Source organism: Canis lupus, chromosome X (genome assembly GCF_048164855.1).
Source record: "Canis lupus baileyi chromosome X, mCanLup2.hap1, whole genome shotgun sequence".
Taxonomy (NCBI): Eukaryota; Metazoa; Chordata; class Mammalia; order Carnivora; family Canidae; genus Canis; species Canis lupus.
This window is the reverse complement of record NC_132876.1, coordinates 87372606-87391369: the sequence shown is the minus strand read 5'-3', so window position 1 is coordinate 87391369 and position 18764 is coordinate 87372606. Positions and strand designations below refer to the sequence as shown.

Sequence of the window (18764 nt, the reverse complement as noted above, 5' to 3'; positions counted from 1 at the left end):
CTTAACCCACTGAGGGACCCAGGAGCCCCTAATATCTGAGTTCTTGATTTTCTCGCCTACTTGCTTCGTTTGGGTCAAGCACCTCAGCTCGGACAACCCCACCGAGGACCAACAATGGCCAAGTAGGCCCCAAGTGGCGGTCCCCACTTCACCCCGCCCTCTCCCCAGGGAGGGGGTCCGCGGCTGCGCAGACCTCTCCCGGCCCCTCGTGACGTCACAAAGGAGCCTACCGTTGTGTGGCGTGGCCCTGTGACCCTGCCGGCCCGGTCCCTTCAGTACCCGCTTCCTCGGCCACCTGGCTCAGTCCTCTGTCAGTTAAGGCATGGGCTGAAACCCCCACGCGGCCGCCACTCGGGGTAGGCGAAGTAGGCGGAGCCAAGCTGCGGTCAACCGGGGCTCCCGGGGGCGGTTGGGAGCGCGCTGGGCCCCGACCCGGTGAGGCTGGGAGGGGCGGACGTAGGACGTCACCTGACGCCCCCCGCGCTGGAGAACTATGAGCTCACACAGCTCGGCCCCCGCCCCAGGCAGCGGCCGCGGGAAGGGCGGCGAGGCGGAGCTTGCCCCTGGAGCAGGGGGCACAGCTTCCCGGATCTCGGACCCGCACTCCAACTTGGGCGCGGCCACATTCTCCGCGTCCGGGTCCAGCATCCATTCAGAGTGGCGCACCTTGTCCAGTCCGTTTTCCAGCTTCCAGTCAAATGCATCCGTAGAGGACTCGGAACACCAGAAGAGCTCCAGCGTGCCGGCCCAACTCGGCTACATTCCCGACCCGAGGACTCACACAGACTCTAAGATCGGCCTTTGGGGCTTTGGCGCCCCACCTGGCCTGAACCACCAGATCTCCATGTCTGCCACCCGCCCGCCCACCGCGGAGGGGGCCGCTCCGGCCTCCAACCCGGACGCCGACCTCCCCGGGGTCCCGGTACAAGGATCTGTCCCACCCTCAGGCTCCCCCCGAGTGTCGACAGCTGACTCCACCCCATCCGCAGGGCTCGAGTACCCCCGAGTAGCAGTACCAGGACGTCCTACAACCACCAACTCTTCCGGAGAGTCAGCGCAAGGGTCTGTCCCGCCCACGGTGCCCGACTTCCTCCGGGTATCGATGCCAGCACCACCTCCACCCAGTAACACTTCCCAGTTGTCAGCACACGGGTTCGCCGTGCTCTCAGTGATCGGCTCCCCCCCGAGCTCGGTGCAAGGACCACCTACACCCAATAACCCCCCCCTAGTGTCACTGCAAGGGTCCCGGCAGTTCTCAGTACCCGGCTCCTCCCGACTATCAGTGCACGGATCGGCCCTGCCCTCGGACTCCTCCCGAGTGTCGATACCAGGGTCCGCCCCGCCCTCCGTGCTCAGCTCCGCCCGGAGTTCGCTGTCAGGATCTGCACCCTCCTCAGAGTACTCCCGAGTGTCGATACAAGGGTCCGCCCCACCCTCCGTGCTCAGCTCCGCCCGGAATTCGCTGTCAGGACCTGCACCTTCCTCAGAGTACTCCCAAGTGTGGGTGCAAGGGTCCGCCGAGCCCTCAGAGGTCAGCTCCCTCCAAGGTTCGCCTCAAGGATCGGTCCTGCTCTCAAGCTCCTCCGGAGCGTCGGGAAAAGGGTCCATCCTGCCCTCAATGTCCGGCTTCCCCTGGGATTCGGTACAAAAATATCTTACGCTTCTGAACTCCTCCCAAGTGACACAAGAGTCCACCCAGCCCTCAGTGCCAGGTACCCCCCGAACATCCGTGGAAGGATCGGCTCCGCCCCCGGGCTCCCCTGGAGAAGCAGTACCAGGGACCGCCCCGCCCTCCGTCCGGGGCTCCGCCGGGGTGTGGACGGAAGAATCAGCTCCGCCCCCGGACTCCCCCCCAGAGTCTGTAGAAGGGTCCGCCCCGCCCTTGGCCGCCTCCACTCCTGTACCTACGCCCAGCGAGAGTCTCTACCAGACCATGGCGAGTAGAGAGAAGACGAGTATCGAGGGCCACATGTTTGACGTAGTCGTGATAGGAGGCGGCATCTCAGGTCAGTGTGGACCATAGTGGCAACCTGGGGGCCCTGGCCGGCCCGGGGTGGGGAGCCTGCAGTAGCGCCGCGGCATTTGGGGGTCTGTCGTGCGTGCTGGAGTGCAACAGTACCCGGCCCCGGATCCTGCAAGACGACAGTGGGGGGTTGGGCCGGTTTGGCTGGTGGTGGGAACTGGGGGGGGGGGGGTAGAACAATAATAGTACTACTAGTACTATTAAATACTAGCATTTAATTAGCTCTCACTGTGCAGTTATATTCAGTGCTTTACTTGCATTTTCTCAGTCCTCTGCAGTCCGGTGAGATGGGTATTATATTTGCTCCCACTTTACAAAACCAAGTAACTGAGGTCTAGAGACTTTCAATAACTTTCCAGAGGTCAAACCACTTATCCAGAAAGTGGCTGAACGATTTTTTTCCATTTAAGACCTTCACTTCTAATCCCTAAGGTGGCTGCTTTGGCTCACTGACTTCGCGTTTCTTTGCCCTAAACAGAACATCAGTGTTGGGATTTTTGTAGTGTCGAGGTAGTAATAGTGTTATTCTGGTCCTGCTTTTCTCCAAGCACTTTTCCTTAGAAAATTTGGTAAGTGAAGACAAAGTAAGAATCGTTTAGTAAAAGATTTTTTTTTTAAAGGAGAGACGGGGGGCTCTCATTTTTAACCTACGCCTCCTGTGTTTTAGAACTTGCAGGAATGTGTAGGCATTTATTGCCCAAAGCGAATCACTTTTGAAGCAGAGGTCCATAGCCCCTCAGAGAATGCCCTGCTGTGTCCTTCCATAAGAGCTCCCTGGGACCAAATCCTGTCCTGTGTGGAGCTGGTGAGCCTGGGTTCTCCTGGCCCCTGTCTTAGGCTTGCAGCTGACCAAGTGTGTGAGGCTTGCCAGTATCTTCCTGGAAACCTTATCAATTATGATTGATATAGTAAATCAATCATGATTGATATATTAAATTGTCACTTAGGCTGTCATAACTGCTAAACTTTCAAATTTAGGAATGGTGTTTCAGCCCTAGCTAGAATCCCACATGAATCTGCCCAAGACCTGGGAGGGTGTTAATTTCTGAAATATATCTGCAGGATCTGATTTAGAAAGAGGGAGAAAGAAAGTGGAAGGGATGAAGTAGGATGGCCCCACAGTAGCCATTTCTATGTATAATTTGGTGGTGGTGGGACTCTGATAATGCTTAAAAATTAATTTTGAGTGGAGATAGCTTTTGACTTAGTCTTTTGAGGATCAACAGTCTGAATCACCAGAGAAGAGGTTGGCCTGAGCTGTTACTTTGAAACTCCAGCCAGTGCCAGCAAAAACATACATGTATGTCGGAGCATCGGACGAGAGCAGATCCTGGCGGAGAGTAAGAAAAAGAAGTATATTTCTCTTGTTTCCATTCATTCATTCATCCATTCATTCAACAAACACTTGCTGAGTACCTGCAATGAAGAGAATTGGTGTTTCCCAAAACCTAATCCTCCCATGCAAGCCTCCTAGAAGGAATGTGATTGTGGATCACTGGGAAATAAATGTTCCCATAGCGTAATATAAATAAATAGATTAGTTCTCTCTCTTCCTCCCATCTCCATACCATCCATACTTCACAATTTGGGGTTCTTTCTGGGATTTTGTCTTTTTCTGTTCTTGTTCAGTGCTCCAGTATTCCTTAAGGAGTGTTTTGTCTTTTATTTTCCCTCTGCCTGATTACCTGCTCTTTCTCCCTTTCCAAACCTTATTCCCAGTGGTTGGTGGTGAGCAGAGGTGGATTTACTGTGTAGCTTGCAACCCTCATGCTTTATGGCTTACAGTTGCAGGTGCCTTCTGCTTGTCATTCTGAATAAATAGCTTTATACTGTGTCCTGTATTGGTAATTTTGCATTCTTTTTTCTTAAGGAAGGCACCCAGATTATATTATCTTCAGACCCCTTGAAACCTGGATCTATTATCACTATGAATTATTAATTTATTTGTTTCATTTGGGGAGAAGTAGAAGGCCTTTCTTGCACAGTAGTTCACATATCTGTTCCAGCAGCCAGCTATTAGTGACAGTGGATCTTCCTCTAAAATCATCTCTATCACTCAGATTTGAGAGATTTTAACACCAAAACTGACCAAAACATTGCATTTTGGCTATGGTGCTTTCCCAGACACTTCACAACTAAAATTAAAAGTAGATGCAAGTCTGGCTCAGGATAAACCCTGCACAAAACTGGGTATTTCATGAGCAGGTGAGAGGCATTACTTCTCAAGGGTTCTTGAGGACCAGAAACACATTATCTTTGCATGTGCTCATCAAAGTGCCGTGAGCTACTTAATCCCTATATCAGTTTTAAATGCTTTAGGGTATTTCTTCTAACTTTTGTTGCAACTTGCATATATATCCAAACACTATACTATCCAAACACTTTTAATATATGGCCAATATCCAACATCTGCAGGGGCATTCCTTTTATATGACAAAGTAGCTCCCAGAAGAGTACAAATTCCAAATAGTATTCCTCAAGATCAATCCATAGTAACAGAAATGTCTTTCATTTTTGATAACTATCTTGGCTGCACAGAAAATGGCAGCATCTTAATATACTTCCCTCTTGTCATTAAAAAACCCCATAGAGACGCCTGGGTGGCTCAGCACTTGAGCGTCTGCTTCAGCTAAGGCCGGGATCCTGGTCTGGGGATCAAGTCCTGCATCGGGCTCCCTGCGAGGAGCCTGCTTCTCTCTCTGCCTATGTCTCTGCCTTTTTCTGTGTCTCTCGTGAATAAATAAAATCTTAACCAAAAAAACAAAACAACCCAAAACCCCTCTAAAACAGGGGCACCTGGGTAGCTCAGGGGGTTATGCATCTGACTCTTAGTTTCGGCTCAGGTCATAATTTCACAGGTCCTGAGATCAAGTCCTGAGTGGGGCATCATCCTCAGTGGGGAGTCTGCTTAAACCTTTCCCTCTGCCCCTCCTCCAATCGTGCAGACACCCGTGTGCGCTCTCGATCTCTCTCTCCAAAATAAATAATCTTTAAAAAAAAACATAAAACAGAGCCACAAACCCCCCTTTTCTGTTCACTAGTCAATTACATAATTGTGTATAGTGTGTCAGTGGAGAGGGGGAAACCCCCTGCTCATTTTTAAGTAATATAATATCTTTAACATGCTCTGGTTCTTAACCTGTCATCCATCATCTATCACCAAGTCCTTCTTGAAACTGCTTTTTTTTTCTTTAAGATTTATTTATTTATTTATTCATGATAGACATAGAGAGAGAGAGGCAGAGAAACAGGAGGAGGGAGAAGCAGGCTCCATGCCAGGAGCCCAATGTGGGACTCGATCCCGGGACTCCAGGATCACACCCTGGGCCAAAGGCGGGCACTAAACCGCTGAGCCACCCAGGGATCCCCGAAACTTCTTTTTTAAAAAAATATTTTATTTATTTATTCATGAGAGAACAGAGAGAGGTAGAGACATAGGCAGAGGACTCGATGCAGGACTTGATCCCAAGACCCCGGGATCATGACCTGAGCCAAAGGCAGACGCTCAACCACTGAGCCACCCAGGTGCCCCTTGAAACTTTTTCCATTCTATGACAGTTGGATCCTGAATCTTTATTCCACACTGATGGCTCCTTTTCTGTTCTTTTCATTGTGCCCATATTCTTGTGAACTTCGAGGTTTCAAGTGGCCTCGAGGTTCAGTTGTTGATCACTGTTGTGCTCTTAGACGCTTTTCCCCCTCTTTTTTCTCATTCTGGGACTTCAGAGTTCCTTTATCAATAGAAAGCTCTTAAGTTTCTTTTTTTTAATTTTTTTTAAAATTTATTTATGATAGTCACAGAGAGAGAGAGGCAGAGACACAGGCAGAGGGAGAAGCAGGCTCCATGCACCGGGAGCCCGACGTGGGATTCGAACCCGGGTCTCCAGGATCACACCCTGGGCCAAAGGCAGGCGCCAAACCGCTGCGCCACCCAGGGATCCCAATAGAAAGCTCTTAAGTTTCGAGTTTGGATCTCAGAGTTTCTTTCTCCGAGATGCTGTTCTATAGCTCCTCTGCTCCTGGATATTTCACACTTTAACGTTCTGTTCTTTGTATTCACCATGTCCAAAAGCTTCGTTGCCCTCCAACCCAACTTGTTTTCCTTACTTCCTTGGCTCCATTCTTGGCACTACCATCCTTTACATCCAGTCAACAGATCCTTGTAATTCCTCGTTTGGGCTCTTTTTTTTCTCCATTCCCAGTGACCCCGGGCCCCTTTGGCTCACCAAGTTATGACCTCCTTTCCAGTGGCCTCCCTTTACTTTGGGTTCTCCCTTCATGTCCATCCTGCAGTGTTCTCTAGAGCCGATTTTTTTTTTCAATTTGAGCATAGTTGACACATAATGTTACCTTCGTTTCAGATATACAATGCAGCGATTGGATAACTCTGTATGTTATTCTGTGCTCACCACAAGGGTAGCTACCATGTGTCCTGTTATGCTGCTATCACAGTAGTATTGATTATATATTCCATATGCTGTACCTTTCATCCCTGTGGCTTATTCATCCCATAACCAGACTTGATTTTTTTAAAGATTTTATTTATTCATGAGAGACACATAGAGAGAGGCAGAGACACAGGCAGAGGGAGAAGCAGGCTCCTCGCAGGGAGCCTGATGCGGGACTTGGTCCCAGGACCCTGGGAACACACCCTGAGCAGAAGGCAGATGCTTAACCACTGAGCCACCCAGGTGCCCCAAGACTTGATTTTTTAAAACACTTATTTCATCACCATCTTCTTCTGCCCAAGACCTTCCTTCACTGGTCTGTTAGCAGCCCCTTGAGCTTCCGTCCATACCCCCAATTATCTAGCCCTACTCTGTTGGACGAGTAGTGTCCCCCACTCCCCCCAGCTTGGAGTCACACTGCTGTCTTGTCATCAGTGCCACACCATGTTTATTTTGTCCCTTCACTTCTTCCTTGTTTTCTTCTGTCTTAACATGGGAGTGCTTCTCTCTGACCGTTTGTTTACATTTTATCCATTCTTCAACACCTGATTAATGATCTTTTTAAAAAATATTTTATTCATTTGGGAGAGAGAGAACACACATGAGCTGGGGTGGGGAGGGTGGGACGTGAAGAGTGGGGAGTGGGACAGTGTGGCAGAGGGAGAGGGAGAAGCAGACTCCCCTCTGAGCAGGGAGCCCAACGTGGGACTCAATCCCAGGACCCCGACACCATGACCTGAGCCGAATGTAGATGCCTTATGATCTGAGCCACCCAGGTGCCCCTGATGACCCTTTCCTTAATCACTCAGGCTACCCTTGATTTTTCTGTTAGTTCTTGTCATCTCTATCTAGCAATCCACACTTTCTGTGTCTAATTCTTGATGTTATATTAAAACTATAGCAATTCAATCATTGACCATAGATGCTGACAAAGATATAACAAATGACAGAAACCCAATGGCATACGATTTTAAAATCTGCCCTGAACCGAGAATTTAGAAATTGGCCCTCTCTAGGGGGAGGAAAAAAAGGAAAAGAAAAGTAAAGGGGAAAAAAAGCACACCTCAGGGGGAAATGTATACTTCAGGGTCTTTGGGCCAAAGGGGTTTTTGCAAGGCAGTCCCATCCAGTCACCTAAGATTTTAATCCTCTCAACGGCATCTCCTTGGTGAAGATCTGGCTGTAGGTTTGAAAACACCTAAGGAAGCAGAATGCTCTGCCTCTCAAAGCATCTCATTATGAGCAGAGATGGCTCTGGTACCTGGACTCATTCAAGACCTTTGAGAGCCTCTACCATATGCCAGGCAGTAGCTAGATCACGGGGAAAAAGGCATGATGAGTAAGTCGTTTCCCTGCCTATAAGGTACCCCATCCTCTTGGAAGAAGTAATCAACTAAGAGAATAATTGATATTCATACCGTGAGAAAAATATTATTGTTATGAATGTGAATGAGGTGCTGGGACCTTGTAAGATAAGTTTCTAAGTGAAAACAGTTCAATCATAATACTGGATAGTCCTGGGTAGTAAGAGCATTTTTCCATCGTTTTTGCAATTTTTTAGTGCCATGTGGAAAGAGATACTTCTAACTAGCGTCTAGGTAGCGGAACTCCCCCATATTTTTATCCACAAGCTAAGCTCTACTGAAAGAACTGAGAGCACCAGCCACTCAGACTTGGTGCTGTATAAAATCAGTGGAGATTGAATCCTTTTCATCCTCTGAGACAGAAAAGCTATTTTGCAAGAAGATTGACTGATGTTCTGAATTCCAACAATTGAGTTCACAACATACCACAATTTCCCTTTTTGCCTGAAGATTCATTTCTGCTGAAAGCATTTTTGGCATTTTAACCCAGAACTTGGCGGCACACACTTGTGGTTCTGTAATGATAAAGAAAAACGTTTTAAAAATGCTGCTTATTTTTGGCGCCTTAGTTATTTAGGTATTCTGAGGTTCAGTGCAGAAGAGGCATTAATGTTCTGCTTTTTAGGACACTTCTTTGCCTCTGTTCTGTATTTTCTCTCTCTCTCTCTTTTTTTTTTAGGTTTTATTAATTCCTGAGAGAGAGAGATAGGCAGAGACACAGACAGAGGGAGAAGCAGGCTCTATGCTGGGAGCCCAAGGCGGGACTTGATCCCAGGTCTCTGGGATCACTCCCTGGGCCAAAGACAGACGCTCAACCGCTGAGCCACCCAGGCATCCCTGTATTTTTTTTTCTCAAACCAGGATGCCTTCACTTTAGAAACCTTTTTGATGTTGAACAAAGACAACAAGAATATTTGGGTTCTGATTTTTTTGGTATCTTCATGGTTGAATGAGATTTGGGCTTTAGCTGACATTTAATGGGCCATTTTCACATTTAGCCAATACTAATTAATTTGACTCAATACATAATTCTCAGTGTGAAAAATATATTTAACAACAGGTCAAAGTACAGTCTAATTATGTAAGTATAGTATAACTATAGTATAATTGTACCACAGAGACTCATAATGGAGAAAGAGAAAGGTAGAAGCTTGTTATTGGCGTATATGGGTCATACAATCTTTGTGCAGGTGTGACATATACTTATTTTATATATAAGCAATCTTGCCAGTATTTGGATTCAGGTGTACCCAGGAAGACTGAGGTCCTGTTGTAGTTTTACAGCACACACAGGGGTTTGCAAAAGTATAGCTATCCAGTCAGCACTTGTTTGAGGACTATGCTTGCATGTACAAGATGGGTAGATTTTGTAATGACAGCTCCTTTCTGTTAGGTTTGAGTGATCAGAACTGCACAAAATAAGCCAAAAGAACTTTAGTCACATTTTTCACTCTCATAAGGTTTGAGACAAATTGATTGTTAGGACTTTTTTTTGCCTTTATGGTAAAAAATATTTTATAGTTTTGCCAGGGATTTGTATTCTTTTCCGGATGATCCGTTCCTTATTATGTTGTCATTTGGCATTATAAATTAGGGCAGTTTAAAATTTTTTTTAAATATTGAAACAAATTTTTTTTTAATAAATTTTTATTTATTTATGATAGTCACACAGAGAGAGAGAGAGAGAGGCAGAGACACAAGCAGAGGGAGAAGCAGGCTCCATGCTGGGAGCCCGACGTGGGATTCGATCCCGGGTTTCCAGGATCACGCCCTGGGCCAAAGGCAGGCGCCAAACCGCTGCGCCACCCAGGGATCCCTGAAACAAATTTTTTAAAGTAATTTCTACACCCATTGTGGGGCTCGAACTCACGACCCCAAGGTCAAGAGTTGCATGCTCCACTGACAACCAGCCAGGCTTCCCCAGCGCAACTTAAAATCTCTAAACTATGGTTTTGTCATCTATAAAATCAGAGATTGGGTACGTTGGATTATGTTCTCTGTGATGTGTCTTCCAGCATCTCTTTCAGTAATTAGTAGTCTTCCTGCTGTCTCTTCAGCTTTCTCTCTTGGGACCCTCCCCCCAACATGTTTTTCCTTCCATTTTGTATTCTGGAAATGTCTCATATTGACATCCTACATTAAGTTAAGTCAGAGTCTGCGGCTTTCTTACACAGGTTCATTCGCCTTGCCCGTGAATTCTCTGAGCCTTCGTTTATAAGCCCTTTTATATGGGATCCCTGAGTGGCTCAGTGGTTTAGCGCCTGCCTTCGGCCCAGGGCGTGATCCTGGAGTCCTGGGATCGAGTCCCACATCGGGCTCCCTGAATGGATCCTGCTCCTCCCTCTGCCTGTGTGTCTGCACCCCCCCCCCCCGTGTCTCTCATGAATAAATAAACAAAATCCTTTAAAAAAATAAAAGCCCCTTTGTAGTTGTTGCTAAGCCAAAGTAAATAAAACCCCACTTTATAGCAATAATTAATCAATTGATTAGGGAAAAGTGTCAATAAGAACATAAAAATCAAATGATAAGCTTTGAGAGTTGAGTTTATTACATATTAACCATGTTCAAAGGTCACAGAATTGTAACCTGTAAGGGCTCACAGGGACCAATGCAGAGGCTCAGAAGGATCAAGTGAATTACCAAATGCCACAAAGTTCTTAGCAGCATAGCTTGACTTGGACTCCTACAATGTTGACCACCAGCACTGCTGCTTCTATACCCTGCCTCACTGGGCTTGCTGTATAGGCTTATTCTTAGAACTGCAGTAAACTTTATTTTTGCTTTACTTTGACACTTGATGCTCTAAAACCTAATGACTATTTTTCACAGTAATTCATATTCTAGAATATATTACACTACATGTTACTGCTTCATGGACATTCATACTTAAAAATATGGGATACTCCATTAAGGCCAGATGACTTTCATATGAAGAATTTATTTCCTTTTTTGATAAGTCCATACCTGGTGTGTTTAGGATAATGTGTAGCAATTGTTTGAGTAGTCCATCAGCAGTTCTTAACCTTTTGGATCATATGTCCCTTTGAATATCTGTTGAAAGCTATTGAACCTTTCCACCAAAAAAAAAAAATGCATATTTTTACTCACAGAATTTTTCCCCTTGCCCCGGGCCAGCATCAGATGTTATGGAAACGTCTTCAGTGTTACTGTCTCTGTAGTATAAATATTTGGGGCTGAGACTGAAACTTCGTAGAAATGGCAACAAATAAGAATTCAAAGGATTCACTAGGTCACTAGACAGTTACAAGTAATGAATATGTAAACAGACAATGATAAAGACAGTCAAGACATCTAGGCTGAAAAATAAGGCACATGCATCTCCTGTATTAAGTGCATGATAAATTGTGCAAGGAACCGGACATGTTTTGGAAAGAGAGAATTCAGATAGACAACACAGGTGAAGAAAATGGAAGGCTGTGGTGGTTGATATGATTTTTTAAAATAATTTTCCAAGATTGGTATTTACAGATTTTAGGTATTGGAATGAAGCCACTGATATTAAATACTACATTTGTCATGGTTTACAATTCTCGGTCATTGAAGGCACTTGACAAAATTTGGACCCAAGTACAAGAGTTAAATTCTCTAGTTTCTCTGAGAGTCCACTTGTCTCTCCAGTGACCCTATGAGGCCCAGGAACCTTCCGTGCCATTCCTACTAGAAATCTCCAATGCTTTTGGTATTTGAGGTTGGTTTGGGGGGGGGGTGTTCAGTGGTGGCTTGACAAAGAAAGCAGGAAATGACAGACAAACAAAGGATTTCATGGAGGAAGTAATACTTGACAGAAGTACTGTGGGTTTTGGATAGATTCTAAAATGCAATTAAAAAAAAGCTTGCTTTCTTTCTTTCTCCCTTTATCAGTAAATCATTTCTTTTGTTTTTAAAATTAGCAACATTGTTTTAAATTGAAGTATAGTAGACATATCAAAGATGACCTTGAAATGTCCAGATTAAATGGGTTTGCTTTGAGCCATGTCTTAAATTCCAGACCTTTTTCCCACATGCCTGCTTGTACTTGTTCATTCATTCGTTCATTCATTCATTCATTTGATAAATATCCATTGATTGAGAGCTCACTGTGTGGTTTGAGCAAAATTGGTGTTTTCCTGCTTTGGGAACGTAACTTCTAAACCTTCAGTATGAGCTGTTGTTTGACTATACTTTTTATTGTCCTCGGAGTCTGGAGTCCAAGAGTCCAGACATGCAGTTAGGCAAGAACTCTGTTGACCAGATATCACATTGCTGAATAATAGAAAGTTAACTTGAAAAACTTAATATGTGATGCACACTCGATGCATTCCTAGGTGGTGATAAATGCCAAAGTTGAAGAAAAATGTCACTTTTAGGAATTAAGAGGAAGTACTAGGAGAGCCAGCCGAGAATAAGCTGTAGCTGCACTACAGTTGTGCTTCAGAGCTCTTATCTTGTGCTCTAAGCATTGTTCACCTGGGTCCCTGCCCAGGAGAGTTTATTACTGTCAATATTTGATCAATCTTAGAAGAGATGAAACCAGCTTTCCCAAAGTGTGTTTTGAGGAGTAGTTTTTTTGAAAAGGCAAAAGGCGGAGAAATGCTGAGTTGAACAGGTCTCTTCACTACAGGACTTAGAAAGATCCTTTAATATGCCAGTGTGTGCCATACATTTCTCAGAAGAAATGGCATTTGTCACAACGGCCATGAACACCAACACTTTCCCCATGAGCATCTTGAATACTAGTATTCCTAAAACATTTGGAATTTATTGCTTTAAACCACACAGCATCCTAGTGTGCAGAATCTAGGGCCAGCAGTGTGGAGGGCCCTTGGTGTATTTTTTAAAAATTTATTAATTTATTTGAGAGAGAAAGCATGAGCGAGGAGAGGGAGAAGCAGACTCCCCACAGAGCAGGGATCCTGATGCGGAACTCAATCCCAGGACCTGGGGATCATGACCTGAGCCAAAGGTAGACGCTTAACCGACTGAGCTACCCAGGAGCTCCGCTCCCCCACCCTCCTTGGTGTATTTTTAAAGTTTCAGTGAAAGAATGGGGAGGATCATGAATTAAGGAGTAATTGCATTCCCCAACTTGGGTGAGATCCATTTATCTAAAGTGAAGATGAATGCTGAACTATAATCAAATAAATTAGGACTGTCTAGACAACCAGTCTGTCGAATTCAGGGCAAATTGAAGTTAATTGTTAGCTTTCATCTGTTTGTCATTTGAGACAGCACTGTCTTTTTAGCTTATCAAAGGGATTAGAAAATTTGGCATTTGTAAAAGCAGAGAATTATTTCTTTGAAAGGAAGCACAAAATACTGATGGATATAGGGATGGATAGATAGATATGAATGGTTCTATGTATCAGGGACAAGTTTGTGTGTATTGATACTCTGTTCTCTTTTGCTAAAAAGTATAATACTGGATCAGAGACCAGAGAAAAATGTACTAGTAGTACAGACGCTGCTGACTTAGGTAGCCATAAAGGTTAAAATGATGCAGTGCCTTTTCCCTATCAGTTTTTCTTAGTTGCTCAAGATAAATATAATCTAAGCATTAGAAACTTCCCTGTTGCCCTCATCCAGGTGAGCATGGTTTTGTTTTCTCGGTATTTGGTTATTCTATTCATTGCAACAAGCATTTAAGCACCCACAACATGGCAGGACCTGTTCTAGGGATGCAAATATGTACAGCACTTTTCTGTTCTCAAAAAGGTCATAACACACTAGTTAAGAGTCAGCTCTCTGGGCAAGGGGTCATGGTGCCTTGGACGAGCGCAAAAGGCCGCTATGGCTTGGACAAGAGTGGCTGTCGTGGCAGGGGGAAGCAGGAAGATTCAGAACAAATTCTGAGGCTACAGCTAAGAGGACTTGCTACTTGAAGGGATGAGGTATATGACAACAGAGAAGAGTCAGAAACGGCTTCAAGAGTTTTGACCTGAGCATCTGACTGAATGGTGGTGCCATTTACTAAGGTGCAAAGGGCCAGGGGAGGAATGAGTTGTGGGGAAGTATCAAGTGTCCTGTTTTAGATGTATTGAGCTTGAGATGCATCAAGTCAATGACCCCACTTTCTTGAGGGCTTCCTTCTAGTGCAGGTAACATAAACACTGTATGTCTGGTGCCAGGTGGTGCTGAGTGCTAAGAAAAAAAATCGAACAGGCTGACAGGGACAGAGTGGGACAGAAGATTAAAACACTTCCCTGTATTTATTGAACACTGAGGTCACTGGAAATTTTTCATGAGGAATATGCTACGTTTCAAGGTGTGTTCTGGAGTGGAGATACCACATCACTTGTTGTAGAAGGAAAATCAGAAATCGAACTGGAAAGGGTAGCTTGAGTCAAATGGATGGATTTCTTTTTTCCTAAAATAGAAGAATATGAATGTACTTGAAGAAGGGAAGTGTGAGAAGGGCCCTTGGCAATGTCGAGGAGGCAGGGGTAAGCGTGAAACTAGGTGTCGCAGTAACAAGTGAAGGATCATTTCTTCGAAGGCTTCACTGCGGAGATTATTAATTCCTTCTCCAGGTGCGCTATGTGGGTTAAATCATTCCCTGTACTGTTTCAATGGGGAGGTTAGCCATCTCAGGACATTGGAAGCAGTGCAGATTCCATGGGAACCCAGTTTCCACGGGCAGTGGCTTTAAGAAGCTGGAGCTTGGTTTGAGGTTGCCATAGCAGCGCCGCTGCTGCCTGCATACATCATTCATCCAGGCCCTCCTGATCTAATAACCAGCATTAACAAAAAGAAGAAAAGAAAAGATGAGCCAAGTATTTTGCTTCTATATTCTGTATAGTATTTCAGATTGAACGTGATTTCTTAGTAGCATTATATAAAAAACAAACAAAAGAAACCAATTGCCTGAACTCTCAAATGAGGTGAGCCTTTAGCAGACTTGCTTGCTTTTTTAAAAGCCTAATACATCCTTTAACCTATTTTAGTTTAGTTTAAGTGAAACCTAAATGATGGAAGAAAAATCAGAAAAGGAATTGCATTGTTTTAAAATCATTCTTATTTAAAATATTTAATTGCGAAGTGATTAAAGATTTGCTTGTGCCCTGATCCTCTGATTTTCCTGTTTTTCAGATTTTTTTCTTTTTTCTTTTTTTTCTTTTCTTTTCTTTTTCTTTTTCTTTTTTCTTTTTTTTTTTTTTTTTTTTTTTTGCATTTTGCAAGTGATTGGATCCTTTGGATCCTTATTTACACAATAAGTCCTTATCAAACTCTTTGCCAGTGTAGCTTCTCCGGGCTCTCTACTCTCATAGAAAACCACAGGACATTTGGGAGTCCTGAGTTCTTTTCCTTCTAAGGAGTTGGATTTGCCATGATTTGGGAGAGGAACAGCTCTCCGTGCAGATGCAAGGAATGGTAGATTTTGCCAGTGCTCACTTAGACCTCTTCCCTTAAATGGACCCATGGGAGAACCATAGACTTTAGACACAAGGACACCTGAGAGTCTAGGACACCTTTCCAGGGCTGTCCTTCATTCCTTACAAGCCAATGAATCTCATACACTTGCTGATTTATTTTTTTTATTTTTATTTTTATTTTATTTTTTTCACCTGCTGATTTAATACACACTCTTGCCTCCCTGACTTTATCACTCTCATCACAGATCTGAGGCCAAGTGTTTATACTTCTAACAGTGCATATGGGAGCTTGCTTCTACTGGCTGGAAAAGCCTCTTTCCAATTCCACACTCAGTGATACCTCATTGGTAGCTTGAAATAAGTAGTTTGAAATCAGATATCACTGGAATGTCTATACACCACAGAAATCAAAATGGTGCAAATCAGATGCCCTCTCCACAGCCCAGAGATGATCGTTAACCATTTAGCAGCATACCACTATATCAAGCCCTTTCCTTATTTTGCAGGGGAATGGTGCATACCAGGGGGGCTATATGGGGGGCAGGTCTCTTCTATCACTCAAAATTCCACGTGGCAATGAAATGATGGAAAATGAATAAAAGGAGGAGCTATAGTGTACACTGCTCTATGTTTTGGCTAATCTGTATTTCTTTGGACAAAAATAATTAGATTTAATATGAGATTTTCTCTTTTCATAACAAATAGGAAAATAAAAAATATTTGCTTATAAATTCTTTTCATGGAAGGAATAAGTCACAGAGATGATAAGTCCAGAGTAGGGATTATAGTCAATGGTATTGTAATAGTGGTATATGGTGACAGACAGTAGCTACCCTTTGGTGAGCACTATACTTCGACTAAAAAAATAATAAAATAAATAAAATAAAACCCATTTTGTAGTACCTACATTATATTTTGTGGCTTGCCTTTAGACTTAAAAGCTTTTTCTTTTCTAATAATTTTATCCCATTTACCAAAGAAAAGCACTAAATAAATATTTTGAAAGATAAAGGCAGAAACCCTTAAGGTAATTTGTGGAGTTGACAATTGAGATTTGATCTTTTTCTGCAAATGATTATTGAGTTTTGTGGTGATGAGAAAAGGGTAGAATACATAGTGATACACAGAATAAGAATAAAATAGGAGTTAAGGAGTGTAATCTAAGGCTTACATCTTGAAGCAGACATTGTCTTCATTTGTTTCATTCAAATCAACAGCCACATTTGTTGAAAAACTTCCTGGACTGTAAGTATTTGCCTGTGCTTTACTTTCAACTTACTGACTTATTTATTCAAAATTAGTTATTATTATTCAAAAATAAATTTTGGGGTGCCTGGGTGGCTTAGTCGGTTAAGCATCTGACTTGATTTCAGTTCAGGTCATGATCTCAGAGTTGTGGGATCGAGCCCTGCATGGGGCTCCATACTTGGCAGGAGTCTATTGGAGATTCTCCTTCCTCTGCTCCTCCCCACTTACTCTCTCTTTAAAATAAATAAATCTTTAAATAACTTTTTCAAAAAATGGCACTTTGCTTTTTTTTCCATATTTGGTATTTTCTAGTCTTCCAGTTATTGTGGAAGTTCCTTACGAGTTTTTTCACAATAAGCACACAAACTGAAACATTGGAACCCTATTTACTCAGTATTGTAAAAGAAATAGTTTTCCTAAATAGCTTATATCTTCCCTCCTCAAATTCCAAGATCTTTTTAAAGATTTTATTTATTTATTTGAGAGAGAGAGAGCCAGTGTGGGAGTGTGCTGGAGTCAGGGGTGGGGGGGGGGTGGGGACAGAGGGAGAGAATTCCAAGCAGGCTCCATGTTGAGCATGGAGCCCTACCCTGGTGTGATCTCAGGACCCCAAGATCATGACCTGAGCTGAAATCAAGAGTTGGATGCTCAACTGACTGAGCCAGCCAGGCCTCCAAGACCTTTTTAAAACCATTTTTTTTTTGAAATCCTAAATGCTTTAAACATATTCCTTATTTCTTAAACTAAGAGTTGAAACTGTCCTTGCTGAGATAGGGCCAATCATTTTCCTGGAATGTAGAAACAACCCTTGTGGTCCAGTTTTTAATTTTGTTTATATCCTTCAATATCCAGTTGCAAAATGACCTTTGTTACTGGTGTGATCATTGTCCGGACCCAGCTCGCCCTGCTCCCTGCCCCCACTCGCCAGCTCTTAAGTGGTACTTATTCATTATTGGCCCTGAATGCCATTCCCTAAACTTGTTTAGAGCTACACATTAGATTTGATTTTGTACAGGCTCAAAGCGAGGGTGTGGGAAGTCAAATCCTTCACTTTTCAAGAGACTTTGTTGTGGTCATTTTGGGTGCTTTGCTTTCTCATCTGGAATATGGGGATAATGAAATTGACTCCAAGGGATGATTGTGAGAGGTAACAGGAAAGGCACAGAAACCTGATCTGTATATGTAGCTCCAAACCAACTGCTAAGTTGCTTCAGGGCAGCCAAGGGGGAGCCAGGAGCCGATGCTGTGGGACTCACTGCTGCTGGAGGTCAGAGCCACCTCTGCTTCTTCATAGGCAGCATGCAGAGGGTGACTTTCTCCTCCTTTAGAAGAGGAGCTACCAATTAATTCTTGTAAACTGTTGGCTGTATTTTTCTAATCGGTTTATAGTTCTATTGATTAAGGTGAACTGGGAAAAACGTAACCTTTTTGTATCTGAGTATCTCTGCTTTTATATATAGACTGGTACTTTGACATAAGAACAAAGATTTGTGCATAAGTATGCTTTTAATAACAAGTTCGTCCTTTTTTTTAATGACCCTCAGCAGGAGTAGCCTTTGGCTCTGTCCCAGAGAACACATTGCACCAAGGTTTCCAGACATTGGCTTGAATTTATTTAAATGTCATGGGATGAATGCTTTCTTTGTGAGCAGATTCCAAAGATTTGTTGCATACCTAAATCTTTGATGAATGTCAGCCACAGAAGGGTACACTGTACACAAATGAGCAGATAGCAGTGCTGGATATTATGGTTTAGCCTCCTCGCATTCTAGATCTTCTGGACCCGAATTCATCCTTGATTCTTTATAGGAACAAAATGCTGTGTTGGTCTGGGTCCTCTGAGAGCAGACATCAAGACATAACTAGCCATGTGAGAGATTTAGTGTAGGAAAAGCCTGCAAAAGATAAAGAGGAGAGAGAATGGGAGCAGGCAAGTTGTTAATAATGAAAACCAAAACCAGGGTAGTCCTGTATGATTTCATACGATCTGGATTTTGTTGATCGAATGCCAGTAGTACCATTTAAACATGTTCCTCTGGCCCTGAGTATAAGCTCTAGAGGCTTGATCACATCAGAATTTAGTGTTTGCTCCTTGTCTCCCTCCCCTTCCTTCCTCCCTAACTACTTCACAGGTGCTGGTGTATTCTTCCATTGGGAGGCAGATAGCATCTGGTTATCTCTCTGTGTGTGATGTTAGCAGATGTTGATGCCTCTTACACTAGGTCTATCAATTTATTAGGCATTGCAACATTCTGATATTCTAATTTGATCTATCCTCACTTACTCACTAGCATACTTTTACACAGCAGAA

General features: G+C 43.7%; 1 protein-coding gene across 1 annotated transcript in view; it reads left to right on the top strand.

The window, feature by feature from the left end:
- The first annotated feature begins 447 nt into the window (after positions 1-447).
- LOC140628098 (amine oxidase [flavin-containing] A) overlaps positions 448-18764 on the top strand; it is a 70089-nt gene continuing 51772 nt past the window's right edge. The window contains exon 1 of the mRNA XM_072816958.1: positions 448-2006. Coding sequence (XP_072673059.1) covers positions 494-2006 — 1513 coding nt within the window. The 5' untranslated portion in view covers positions 448-493. The remainder of the gene's footprint in view (positions 2007-18764) is intronic.